This window comes from Trichechus manatus, unplaced genomic scaffold (assembly GCF_000243295.1).
Source record: "Trichechus manatus latirostris isolate Lorelei unplaced genomic scaffold, TriManLat1.0 scaffold00186, whole genome shotgun sequence".
Classification (NCBI taxonomy): domain Eukaryota; kingdom Metazoa; phylum Chordata; class Mammalia; order Sirenia; family Trichechidae; genus Trichechus; species Trichechus manatus.
The window spans coordinates 3,712,195-3,726,688 of NW_004444122.1; the positions used below are offsets into that span (position 1 = coordinate 3,712,195).

Genomic DNA, 14,494 nt, shown 5'->3' on the forward strand with positions numbered 1-14,494 from the left:
GTTCTGAAATTTTATTGTTAATCTTCTGGATTTCTGATTGCTGTCTCTCTATGGATTCTTGCAGCCTGTTAAATTTGTCATTATGCTCTTCTCTAATCTTTTCAATTTCCTCTATTGCATGTTCTGTGTTTTGCTTAATTGCTTTCCTGATATCTCGACGAGTTCTGTATATTAATCTTTTGTATTCTGCCTCTGGTAATTCCAAGAAATTTTCCTCTTCTGGAAGATTTCTAGATTCTTTATTTTTGGAGCTTGTTGAAGGCATCATGGATTGCTTCTTTATGTGATTTGATATTGACTGTTGTCTCCGAGCCATCAATACGTTATTATATTTACTTATTTTATGTTTGCTTACTGTGTCCTAGCTTCTTGTTTTGTTTTGATATGCCTAAATAGGCTGCTTGTGTGTGTTAGTATGATTATTGGCACCTTTGAAGCTCTAACGTCCTGTCGCCAGGTGGTTAGATCTGTTGCTAGGTATGTGAGCTCAGGAGTCTGCCCACTCCCCCTTTATGGATTCAGCTCAGGTGCCCAGGTAGATAGCCACCAAGTGTGTGGTGTAGGCTCTCAGTTACAGTCCTAGACAGGCATGGGTGATTGGTTTAGGCACAGGCATCTGGCTGCAGCATGGGGACACACTCAGAGCAAGACAGGGGGCTGATGGCTGCCCTCGAGTGTCCAGGTAGATGGCGTGTCCTTGTTCCCTAGAGTGTGTAGGTGAGTGAGTGAGACTATGAGCACATAATGCTGTTGGCTGTAAGGACTGGGTGGCCCCTCTTATTCATGGGTCCCTCTTGCAGGTGGCCAGGTGGCATGGGTGGAGCCACCAGTCCTCAGACCCCTGGTGTGAGTAGGTGAAGACCCTGTTTAATGGGCAGAGCAGTGTCAAATGTCAAGAACCTGCCACCTCACAGCTGAAACAGTTGAAGTTAGAGGTCCGGTATATACCTGTTGTACTGCAGTAATGAGGGCCTACGCTGCTGAAACGGGCCCACACAAGTCTACTCAGGGGGAAAGGCACTCAAAGTCTGTGGATCCCTTATGCCTGTGCCTAGGCAAAGGAGCTGTGCCTGCCCTGGGTTACTGGCTTAGGGGAGCTGGCACTTTATTTTTTCCCCTATTTGTTAATTAGTTCACTCTCCAAAGCAGGGAGAATGGCTCTGGGCGTGTGATGGATCCTACTTCCGGCCCAGGGGACTCGGCAATTGCTGAAGCCGGTTCAGGACCCAGTGCAGAACAGGGAGCAGGGAGGTAGATGGGAGAAAGGTTTTTCCATAAGGGGGGTGTTTTTGATCCCTGTGGTAGGCCGTACGCAAGCACTTATCTTTCGCCAGTCCAGGGCTGCTTCTCTCTGGTTCTGGGTGACCATGTAGACTCTCTGGAACTGGATCACTCCCAGTGCAGAAACCGTGCCTCCCAAGAACCGCTGCTTGCCTGCCTCACTGCTCACCCCGGAACTGCTCAGGCCTGAAGGACTCAGGCTTTCACCAGGTCAGGTCTGGCAATTCTTCACTGCTTGTGAACCGTCTCTCCCTCCCCTGGCCACTCAGTCCGGTTCCTCAACTCTGCCTTTGATGTTCAGGGCTCCCAGATTGCCATATATAAGTGATTCACTTGTTTCTTCGGGTCTTTGTTGTAAGAGGGTCCACCGAAGCGTCTAACTACTCTGCCATCTTGGCCCCACCCCCACATTTTCCTCTACTTTACCAAGTATGATGTCCTTCTCCAGGGGCTGGTCCTTCCAGATAACCTGTTCAAAATAAGTGAGACAAAGTCTCCCAATCCTCACTTCTAAGGAACATTCTCGTTGTACTTCTTCAAAGACAGATTTGTTCATTCTTCTGGTAGTCCATGGTATATTCAATATTCTTTGCCAACACCATAATTCAAATGCATTAATTCTTCTCTATCTTCCTTATTCATTGTGGGCATGGGGGGTGGGCATCCCAAATATTTCTTTCTACTGCCTTTGAAAGATGCTACACTGTGCATGGAGTTGAACTGCACAGTAAAAGATCTTCTGGAATAGACACAGGCAGTTGCTGGCAAAGTTCTCAGAACAGCCCAAGCAACCCAGGTGCAAACATCATGAAAGGACAGGTTTCTTTAACCTATTTGTTATAGATTGAATTACGTTCTGCAAAAAGTTATGTTGGAATCCTAACCCGTATACCTGTAAATTTAACCCTGTTTGGAAATAGGGGTTTTCTTTTGTTATATTAATGAGTTCATGTAAGAGCAGGGTGGGTCTTCAACCTAATCTGTCCTGCATCATCTCTTATAAAAAGAACAGATTAGACACAAACACACAGAGGGAGACACCATGTGATGAAGGAGGTAGATGCATCTATAAGCAATAAAGGAACCCCAAGGATTTCTGGCAGCCACCAGAAACTAGGAGAGAGCCCCACAGAAGGAAATGACATGGCCCAGACCCTGATTTGGATGTTCAGCCTCCAGAATTTTGAGAACTAAATTTCTGTTCTCTAAAGTCACCCACTTTGTGGTATTTTGTTACGGAAGCCGTAGGAAACTAAAACACCCTCTAATATAATTTTGGTGTGTGGTGTGAGGGAGGGATCTGACTGCTGCTTAGGGTCTTTCTGGAGGTGGAGCCCCACCACACACCTGGATTCCTCACTGCCTGTCCTCTGTGCTCTCTCTCTCCTGGGAGCTCGTCCAAAGATAAAAGAGTAGAGTGAGCAATGCTAGGGTTATTGTTCTTCTAATCACAGAGGAGTGTCTGTCTCCTATACTGACTTTCTCTAAACAGCTCCACTTTCTGATGAGCAAATCACAATGCTTCCCACCCCCCACTTAAAATTATGTGGTGGTGTTTTTGTTGGGTGTCATTGAGTCGATTTAGACTCATAGCGACCCCGCATAACAGAGTAAAACCGCCCCATAGGGTTTTCTTGGCTGTAATCTTTATGGGAGCAGATCTCCAGGTCTTTCTCTGCAGAGCTGCTAGGTGGGTTAGAACTGCCAACCTTTTGGTTAGCAGCCAAGCACTTAACTATTTGTGCCACCAAGTCTCCTTTGAAATTAGGTAGAAGTATTTAAAAAATTTACTTCAATTTTTTTTTGAAATGTTCACAAGTAGGCAGCATGGAAAAGGGTACCAAAACAGGTGCAAAGATGATCAGAACAGTTTAAATGATCTTGGTGTGTCTGAAATTTGCTAAATAACCATTCAATAAATAAACTTTACCTGCAAATGTATCATCTTATTCTATCACTGGGCCCTTCTAGAAGCCAGGAGTGCACAGAGGGGTGATGAGTTTAAAAATAAGGCTGGCCTCCCACTATCAGACTGATAAGACCTACGCACCCAAGACCTCTTCATCGACAGGGATGACAGCTAGGAGGGGTCATTCTACTTGGCTGGAGTTGAGTTTGGGAGGAGGAGCAAGCAGAGTTAGAAGGATCAGCAAGTGCTTGAGGTGGAGCCAAAACCAAATCAACAATAAAATTGGCTACCAAAAATCTTAAGGAGCTCTGGTAGCACAACTGTTAAGCACATGGTTGCTAACTGAGAGGTTGGTAGTTCAAACCAGGTTGGTAGTCTGAACCTGCCCAGAGGCTCCATAGAAGAAAGATCTGGCAATCTGCTCCTGTAAAGGTTACAGCCTAGAAAACCCTATGGGGCAGTCCTACTATGTCACATGGGGTCTCTATGAGTTGAAAATCAACTCGAAGACACCTAACAACAACACCAAAAACCAGGCCTTGTGCTAAGGGTTTTACAAAGCAGGGAGGGAGTGGGATGCAGAGCAGAAAGGAGAGTGAATGGTCTTTGGCAGGAGAAGGGATGCTGCTTCCATTGTAAGCTGCTACCATTATTATTGTCATTGATATTTTTGTTGTTGCTGCTGTGTAACTTCTTTAATTATCAGCACAACTCTGTGAGTTAGGTGATATTATCATCATTTCACAAGGTGGGAAACCAGAGTTCTGAGACAGGAAGCAATCTGCCCAGAACTGCCAGCTGGAAGGGTAGAGCCAGGATGGTCATCTCTTCCCAGCATTCCTGCCTCTACGTCACTGGCGCTGTGTGGAAAACATCAGGCCAGTCTGCAACCAAAGTTACTGCGCTTTGTATCTCACATTCCTTTGTTAAACCCTTAGACCTATGGAACTAGAGGTCCCTTCTCTCCTTCCTGATTCTCTTGTTCAGATCGAGAGGCAGAGGTACTCAGGAAATAAGAGCCCGATGTATGGCTTGGACACTCCTAAACCTGACCATCTCCTCTTTTTTCCCCAGGGCCTGGGCTTCAGCATTGTCGGGGGAAAGGACAGCATTTATGGCCCCATTGGAATTTACGTCAAAACGATCTTTGCAGGGGGAGCAGCAGCAGCCGATGGAAGGCTCCAAGAAGGTAGATTTCCCAACCCTTTCCCATCCCAGATTGATGTTTGAGGAACCAAGAGCAGAACTGCTGGACCGTAGAAGACATTGGGAATGCGAAATGTGGCTTGAGTCTTCAGAACACTGCTGGCATGGATTCTGGGGTCTGCAGGTGCTCTGCTGATGGCTCTGTCATGACTGGCACATCGACTGTGTGTGTTTGCACAGTCAATCCTGACACCACTACAGCTGTCTCAGCTTCTGTCACCAGCCTGGGGCTGGACACTGAAGTGTCTGTTCCCTTCATTTTCACTGCTGTCATTTACTTTCTCTTGTTGCTGGGATCCATTGAAATCCTCTTTCTTTTTTCTCTTTGCCCTCCCAAATACACAATCATGGGAGAACTGGGTCCAGTGCTTTGAACAGATGAGCTTCACCAACATTCTCTGAGAATCTACTGAGTTCTAGGCCCAAGGAATACAGAAAGGAATCAGACATGATCCCTGTTTTTGAAGAGCTCATGGTCTGCCCAGCTGTCTGCCCTTCTCCTCTGCCCGCCTTCCCCTCAACTATGTCCTCCTAGCTCTTCGCAGGAAGGAAGCACCTGGCCACCCTGGGAGCGAGGGTCCTGGGGAGCAGAGCTTCCTCACAAGTGCCTGTCCCTGTCTTCTCCTAGAGGGTCAGGGTTTCCTTCCCCCAGACCCCAGCTCCATCCCAAAGCCATGTTTGGATACTTGGGCAATAGGCTTGGTACAGGGAAATCTCTAGGCTTCAGCACAGGAGGCAAAGTTTAGGGACCGGCAGTGGTGGAGCAGAGGGCAGCCACTGTAGGTCAGGGACAGTTTACACATTGACATTAAAAACAAGTGATTTCACAGAGTTCCCACTCTCTCTGTCAGGCCAGTTTCTGTAAGCCAAGCTGGGAATCTAATGCTTTCGTCAGGGTATTCTGGAAAAACATAACCAGTGTGTGAGAGAGAGATGATAAGTAGATAGGTAGACAGATAGATAAATAGATGATAGATAGATGGGTAAGAGAGAAAGAGGGAGGAAAGGAAGGAAAGAGAGAGAAAGATTGATTTATTTTAACAATTAGTTCAGGTGATTGTAGGCACTGGCAAGTCCTAAATCTGTAGGTCAGGTGACAGGCCAGAGAATCTTACAGGCTTGTGTCCCAAAACCCATAGATGAGACTACAAGAAGAGTGAAGAGTAAGAGTGTTCTGGCAAAATGTCTGAGTATAGTCTGGAAGTAGAATACACCCTAGGGAAACTCCCTTTTTACTCTTAAGGTCTTCTGATTGATTCTGGCCCACCCACATTATGGAAGGTAATCTGCTTTACTTGAAGCCAACTGATTTAATCACATGTAATTACTTTATGGAGCCTTGGTGGCACAATGGTTAAGAGCTCAGCTGCTAACCAAAAGGTCAGTAGTTCAAATCCACTGGCCTCTCCTTGGGAACTCTATGGGACAGTTTCACTCTGTCCTATAGAGTCGCTCGCCATGAGTCAGAATCGACTCTACGGCAACAGGTTTCGTTTTTGGTTTAATTACTTTATATCAGCAACCAGACTAGTGTTTTACCAAACTACCGGGCACCATAACCTAGCCAAGTTGACATAGAAAATTAACCATCACACCTAATCACGTTTAATCACCTAAATTGATGAAGGCAGGAGTTAGCAAACTATGGCCTATGGGCCAAATACAGGCCACTGCTTTGTACTGCTAAGGACTAAGAATGGCTTGTAATTTTTTTAATGGTTAAAAAAAATTGAAAGAGGAGTAATACTATGTGATACATGAAAATTAAGTGAAATTCAAATTTCAGTGTCCATTAGCAAGCTTTACTGGAACATAGCCATGCATATTGTCTGTGGCTGCTTTGGTGGTATAGCAGCAGTGCTGAATAGTTACAACAGAGAGTGTATAACCTGCAAAGTCTAAAATATTTACTATCTGTCCCTTTACACAAAAAGTTTGTCAACTCCAACATTATGGAGGATTTTATCCTTACGGATTTTACTATGTGGGCAGTGGGGGGCCAGTGAAGGTTTAAGGAATATGGGAAGGACCAGCTATGACCAGGAATTTTAGGTGATATTATAGGAAGCTGAATGTAGAATAAAGTGGGCTGGCAGGAGACAGGAAGCAGGAAGCAGGAAGCAGGAAGGCTAGTTAAGAGTCTATTGTAAAAGCCAGGCACCAGCTCCTAAGGGCCTGGTCTGGAGCAGTAATGTTGGGAAGAGAAAGGGGCAGATAGGAGAAGGGACAGAACTTGAACCTAAGTGGAGGTGAGAAATGAGGGACTGGTCAGAGAAGACTTGCAAGTTTTCAACTTAGTAAACTAGAGAAAAATAATGTGTTACACAAGGTAAGAGGCAGAGGAAGAGGAGGAAAAGGAGGGAAAGGGGAGGAGGGCAAGGAGGAGGTTTAGGTTTGAGCAGCAGAGTGGAGGGTGAAGTATCGAGGCGACCACTAGATGGAGCTGTGCAGCAGACAAATGAAAATTTGGGCAACAGCTCAGGAAGGGGGTTAGGGTTGAATTTTAGGGTCTTCAACATTTGGAAAATAGCTGAAGGCATAGAGTGAATGAAGGATGGTAGAGAGCAGAGAAGAGGACTGAGGCTCAGTTTTAGGGGAATAGCTTAATCAAGAGGCAGGTAGAGAAGAGAAATTAATGAGAGAAAGGAGGAAAAATAAGATGAGAATCTGGAGGCCATGCCATCATTTGTTTTATTATCTTTTGTACTTTTCTGCATATAAACAAGGATGCGGGAGTGGTTGAGGTGGAAAGTAAAGAGAGTATTGTGCTTTGTTTTCTTTCTCAAGAGCAAGGGTTCCCAAGCCATTGTTTTTTATTATTTTCTCTGGGTATTTGTCCCTTAGTTAATTGCAATTATAAAAATAGAGAATTTCAGTGAGCTAAAAGAATTCAGCTAGTCTAGAATTCCTAACTCTTGCCTCAAAAAATTAATCAAATTACCTTTTGTAACACTTTTTAAAAGTAACATTTTAGAATCTGTCCCTGAGTTCACAGGGTTTATATCAGTTGTCACAAAAGTTTGTTGTACAGATCGGGGCTAATACTATTTCATTTTTATTTCCCTTCCAAAAAGTGATCTTGTAAGTTTTATTTGGCAAAACCTAGGTTAATTAGATTTTACCAGATAGGGACGAATAAGGATAAGGACACTCTGTAAAGCCCAGAGGCGGGTTATGTGGGCCCGTGAGGACGGACATCCTAATAACTTGAAGAAAAGTTCAGCTTCTTCTGTAATTAAGAATGGACATCTCTGAAATATGTTCTTTTTATATCCTCCTTCTCCACACATTTAATTATATTGCGTTTCTTTTTAAAATGAGTGTGTTTTTGCTCCTAGACTTGGACTCTCTCAAAGACCAAGACTAGGTCCCTTCATTTTACACCCTGATTTCAGCAATCTAATAGATTGAGCTGATTTGAACCCTTCCCCACACTAAAATGCTATATTTCCGTAGACATGCAGGATAAAATATCATATTTGAACTCAAAAGAAAGAAACTAAAATTCCCAGGAGCTAGAAAACAAAGAAAGGACTTTAAATCTAGTGTGATAAATTCATGAGTTGATGATGTCGTGGCCCAGAGGGCTGCAGAAATGTTTATAGCCATAGGAGCCAGGGGCTACGGGCTAGGATTTGAATTTCCACACAAGTGCAGGGGACATGGCCTTGGGTCTATGTGAGGTTGTAAGAACCCACATGAAACCTTGATCTTGAAAGAGCTGCCCCTAATGAAAACCAATAGGTTCCAAGGAAGTATCAAAGAAGCTTAACTCTCCCCATGGCTCTTGGAAAGGGAAAAATCACCTCCCACAAGAACATGAAGACCCAAGCCTGTATCATACATGGGTATGGAAGCCACATTTATAGTCCCTGTAGAGAACAGGAAACTCCAAGCTGAGAAATTAATGTTAAAATTAGTCTTGAACCAGTGAAACACTTGGGGTACCTAGTAGAAATAAAGGAAAAACTATTTGGTAGTAACTGGTGGTATATGGGATTCCCACAGAAAACAAACTCACATGAAAAATGAGCTTGCAATAAAATATTACATACTATATTAGTAAATGCCCACTATTGGGATAGGGCTGGCAGAAATAACAGAAAGGAATATTAGCCCTCAAAAACTTAAGATAAAAGAATAATCTAAAAGAGACTATAGAATCAGTATGTTTAAAATTATTTTTAAAAAGATTTTAAAAAAGGATATAAGCTATAAGGAAAGAACAGCGTACAGCGTACAATGAAAAAATAGGTAGATGTGAAAAAAACTTAAAAATTAAAAAAAGTATACTCATTGAAATTAAAAAACTTAATGGATGTGTTAAACAGCAGATTAGATGTGACTGTAAGGATAACTAGTTATCTGGAAATTATTCAGTCTGCCACACAGAGCAATAGAGAAGAAAAAGCATTAAAGAAACATGGGGAAGAAGTGGAGAAGGTCCAAAATACATCTAATAGGAATTCAATGAAGAAAGAGTGAATAAAAAAGAGGCAATATGCAAAGAGATAGTGGCTTAGAATTTTCCAGTATTGATTTAAGGCATGAAAGTTCAGCTTGAGGAAACACAAAAAGCTTCCTGCAATGCTAGCACATCATAGTGAAACTGCAAAATATCAAAGACAAAGAAAAAATAAACAACTTAAAAGCAACCAGAGAAAAAGGATGGATATTGTCTTAGTTATCTAGTGCTGCTATAACAAAAATACCACAAGTGGGTGGCTTTAACAAACAAATTTATTTTCTCACAGTTAGGAGGCTAGAAGCCTGAATTCAGGGCACCAGCTCCAGGGGAAGGCTTTCTTTCTCTGTTGGCTCTGAGGGAAGGCCCTTGTCTTTTCAGCTTCTATTCCTTGGCCCCTTGGTGACCGTCATGTGGCGGGGCGTCTATCTTCCTCCATCTCTGCTTGCTCACTTACCTGTTTAATCTCTTTTACATTGCAAAATAGATTGACTTAAGACACACCCTACACTAATACTATCTCATTAACATAACAAAAAAGCCCATTCCCAAGTGGGCTGTGACTACAAGTATAGAGGTTAGGATTTCCAGCACATATTTTGGGGGACACAATTCAATCCATAACAATTACGTACAAGGGGATGAAAGTTAGGTAAAAGCACATCTCCCCAACAACAATCAAATCCAGAAGTCAGTGTGAAAACAGTGTTTGCATCCAAAGTATCTAGCACAGTTTTGAGCACAGAAAAATTGTTCCCTAATTGTGTATTGAATAAATTGAATGAAAGAGAGAAATTGGGTTTCCATCCAGGTAAAACAAGATTTGTGGATACAGAAAACATTATCATCACATGGATATAGGTTTACAAAGAAAGGACTTGGGGTCAAAGATCCCAAGTCCTAATTATCTTTTACCATATGAGCTTGGGCCTCTCTGGGCTCACTTTCTTTTTCTGTAAAATGGGGCCTACGCTGCATTCTGGAAACACCACATCGACCCACATTTATTAAGCACTTTGTAGGCCCCACACAGAATTGGCCCTGGGAATATATCAATTAATAAGACAAAGTCCTTGTTCCCAAGGAGCTGCCAGCCTGGTAGGGGAGAGACTTTCAAGGTCCTCAGTCACTATCCAGGGTGACAAGTGCTATGACAATGGTAGGTACAGGGTGCCAGGAGAAGACAAAGGAGACGAAAGCAGCAGGGGCCGAACGATTAGGAAGAGGCAGGTGAAGTAGGCAGGAAAAGTACACTTTAGTTGAGAAAATATCTCAGAGCAAGCATTTAACTGTGTAGGCCATTGTGGAAAAAGGCAGATGGTGGTTGTATCAGAAAATGATCCACCACAACAAATGGTGAGAGGGCTGGGGGGCAGGAGGAAAGGAGGTGAAGCAAAGAGCTGGGCAGGGACAAGATGACGCCAGGCCTGGTTGCCTGGCTAAGAATCCTGGATCTTATTCTGAAAGATAAGAGGTGCCGGGGAAGGCCCATCATCGCTATCCTGCCTGCCTCCCGGGGAGTGAGCACTGAATGAGAAAATGTTCTTCAAAGTGTTTTGCACATGCATGAAAAGCTGGGCAGGTTTGGGAGACTAGAGTTCACGGTAAGGATAATGCCCCTTGATTGGGCAACATTCTTCTTAGCTACAACTTCTCTCTCTCTCAACAGGTGATGAAATTCTGGAACTCAATGGTGAATCAATGGCTGGGCTAACACATCAGGATGCTCTGCAGAAATTCAAGGTGACTGTTCCTTATCAACATGTGGCCAAACTCTGGGGTCTTCAGGCAAATGGACCAAGCTCCCAGCATCACCCTCCTTCATTCAAGCCTACGAATTCAGAATGTGGGATCCTTTACATGGGACATCTAGCTGATGATGATCTCGCACAGTGTTAAAAAAACTTAGCAAGAAACTAATAATCAGGATTGTAATCAAGATTGTTGTAGGGGATGTTTAAAGAATTTACAATTTACAGAACTGTTTTAAAACACTTTATGTATTCGTATTGCTATATTTATTGATTTTCTTTAAATTTTTAAGCCAATTCCCAATATATATTTTTGAGTCTCCATCTAGTAAATTCAAGACTCTGTCTGTCTGTCTATGTATCTATCTGGTATAAATACGTATATGTACATATATAGCACATATGCATATTTTTTATCATACATGTGTATATGTATGTATGTATTTAAGCACACGCACGCGCATACACACACACACACGGCTGCATTTCCTTAAGACGTATTTGACTACTGTTATTGATGGAGGCCAGGCTTCCCCTGAATTGCTGCTGAAGTTTCTAACACTGTCTCTTTTCCTTTCAGCAAGCCAAAAAGGGGCTCCTCACCCTCACAGTGCGCACGCGTCTGACGGCTCCCCACTCCCTGCCCAGCCACCTGTCTCCGCCACTGTGCCGCTCCCTGAGCTCCAGCACCTGTGCCACCAAGGACAGCAGGCCCTTCACCGCAGAAAGCCCCATGGCTCCCGCCAACACTGCCAAGCCCAATTACAGAATCATGGTGGAGGTGTCTCTGGAGAAAGGTAGGAGTGCTGGCCTTCTGGCCTGAGCAGGCTCTGTCCACCCTCCTCCACTCTCGGCCTGGGTCTCTCTCTGCTGCGTCTCGGAGCCTTTCGTCATTTGGAATCAGTTCAGGGGCAGGGCCGGTAAACCCGTTGCCATCGAGTTGATTTCGACTCATAGCGACCCGATGGGACAGAATAGAACTGCCCCATAGGGTTTCCAAGGCTGTAATCTTTACAGAAGCAGACTGCCACATCTTTCTCCATGGAGCGGCTAGTGGGTTTGAACTACCAACCTTTTGGTTAGCAGCTGAGCGCTTAACCACTGCACCACCAGGCTCCTTAGCGGCAGGCAGGCATTGTCTTGACTAGGCTTGGCTACAAGTTCTCGTCCTCTGTTTCTTTATACAAGCCAGGCCAAACAAGCCAAACCCAGTCACTGTGTTCTGAAGCAAAATATAAATCGTGTACAAAACTACATACACACACACAGACACAAAGACACACATGCACAGACACACACGCACAGACACACACACAAAAACACACACACACACAGACACACACACACACAGACACACACACTCAGAAATATGAACAATGGGCCAGCCATTGTAGCTCTGCTGCTAATATGCTAAGCAATCGTGGGCAAGTGCCTTCCCCTCTCTGGGCCTCTGTTTTCTTATCTAGGGAGTAAGCAGGGAGGTCCTTTGTAGCTGTGACCTTCTGGGATCGATATCCATTTCCTTTGCCACCCTCAGGTGGACTGCTAATCCAGGGGGCTAGGGAGACCCTCTCTGCCCAAGTGTGGCTGAGCTGAGTGACCTGAAGGACGAAGAGGAGGCAGCTAGGGGCAGAGCACATATAAAGGTCCTGCGGCAGGAACATGCTATGGAGTATGTGAGGAGCAGAGGGAAGGCCAGTATTGAGAGAGCAAGGCAAGCAGGATGACAGGTGCTGTGGGAGCATTTGGCCAACTCAGGTCCTGTGGGACTTTGCAGTTAGACTTCCTTCTAATTGAGCTTGGAGGTCCTTTAAGGATTTCCAGCACATACTTTAAAATAGGTCTGCTCGTTTTCTCTATGGAAAATGGACTGTGCGTGGCATGCAAAAAGCAGAAGCTTGGAAACAGCTGTAGCAGTTCAGGTCACAGAGGAGGGCTGGAATGGAGATGGAAGTGGATGCATCTGAGATATATTTCAGAAGTGGGATCAAGAGGATGTATAGTTAATTCCTTGGATAGGGCTTTAAGGAGCCCTGGTGGTGCAGTGGTTAAGCACTCGGTTGCCAACCAAAAGGTCAGCAGTTTGAGCCCACCAGCTGCTCTGCAGGAGAAAGATGTGGCAGCTTCCATAAAGATTTACAGCCTTGGAAACCCTACAGGGCAGCTCTACTCTGTCATACAGGGTCACTGTGAGTCAGAATCGACTTACCAGCAACGGGTTTGGTTTTGGATTGGGCTTTGTCTTATGCATGCATGTCTTAGCTCCCTGCTATACTGCACGTTCTTTGAGGGACTACATGGCCTCATACATCACTATGTGCCTCAGAGCCTGGCATGGTGCTTGGCATAAACGCTTGGTGCATACAGGTCTGTGCTGTCCAGGGTCAACAGGTATATTAGGTGCGCCAAAGTGAGGTAAGGCACAGAACGCAGGGAAGACACAGCTTTTGTCCTCTACCTGCTGGGCTCCCTGGGGTGGGGGGTTGACACAGCACTGGTCTTGAGTAGTATTTCCACTGATCACTGGCATCAGAAACACCTCAACCAGTTGCTGTTGAACTAGTTTTGATTCATGGCGACCCAGTGTGTGTCAAAGTAGAACCGTGCTCCATAGCGTTTTCAATGCCTGTTTTTTTGGAAGTAGATTGCCAGGTCTTTCTTCCAAGGCACCTTTGGGTGGACTTGAACTTCCAACCTTTTGGTTAGCAGCCGAGCAGTTTAACAGTTGGCACCACCCAGGGACTCCAGCAACACCTTAGGGAAGGTCTTTTGTTTTGTATAATACAGCTTCTTAGACTCTACTTCCAGAGACTGTATTCAACAGTTTTAGGGAAGAGGCTGAGGGATCTACATTTGAAAGAGTATCCCCAGGCAATTCTGAGACCCACTGGGATTAAGAACTTTTGCTCCAGAGTCAGGGAACCTGGGTTCCGTGAAGGGCTCTGACCTTTGTTCGTGGGCTCTGTCACAGCCAGAATTCTTCATCCACACCATGGGGCTAACAATTACTCACGGCCTCCCTCATGGGACTCTTGGGAAGACCAGCATCAGAAGGTAAAACTGTATGTGAAAGTGCTTTGTAAATGATGAATTGCCGGAAAAACAAAACAAACAAAAACCATAAAGGCCTTTCTCTTCCTCCCTGGCAACTCCATTTAGTCCTCTTGCTGGCTGCTTCTCAGTTTTCAGAACTTTCTCTGTTGGCAAACCCAGGCCCCCCTCTTCAAAGACTCTGGGGAATCCCATCAGCCCCATGGCACTAATACTGCATATATACTGCTACTTTCAAACTTTAACTTCTGCCCTCCCCCTTCCCTGGGTTCCAGATTCCTCTATCCAACTGCCTACTCCAGAAGTCCATTCAGATACCTCATGGGCATCTCAAGTGTAACTTGGGCAAACCCAAGCTCTTGTCCCCCACCCCCCTAATCCTGCTCCCCCACCAACATTTCCACTTCGATAAACTGCATCATCACCGACCCACTCACTCAAGCCAAAAAATATCTCTTTGATTTTCCCACATTTAATCCATCAGTAATTCTATCTCCAAGATATACTCCATGCATATTCATTTCTCTCTGTCTTCTCCTGTAGTGAAGGCCAAGCCACCATCGTGTTGTTCAACAGTAGCCTCTTAACTGGTCTCCTTGTGCCCATTCTTATAGTTTTTTCTCCTCACAGCAGCCAGAGTCACATATTTAAAAATAAAAAGTAGATCATATCACTCTCTTGTTCAAAACTCCTCCATGGCATCCCGTCTCCACGTAGAGTAACATCCTTTGACAGAGATGGCCTTGTTGACAAAGCCCCATTTAACCAGGCCCTTGCCTCCCTCTCCTGCATCATCTCATGCCATTGTCCTTGTGACCAGCTATGTTTTGA

General features: G+C 44.6%; 1 protein-coding gene across 1 annotated transcript in view; it reads left to right on the forward strand.

Moving 5' to 3' along the window:
- Positions 1-14,494, forward strand: part of IL16 (interleukin 16) — a 107,327-nt gene that overhangs the window by 64,809 nt on the left and 28,024 nt on the right. Inside the window, exons 6-8 of the mRNA XM_012558802.2 lie at positions 4,265-4,379; positions 10,531-10,604; positions 11,193-11,409. Of these exons, the coding sequence (XP_012414256.1) occupies positions 4,265-4,379; positions 10,531-10,604; positions 11,193-11,409 (406 nt within the window). The remainder of the gene's footprint in view (positions 1-4,264; positions 4,380-10,530; positions 10,605-11,192; positions 11,410-14,494) is intronic.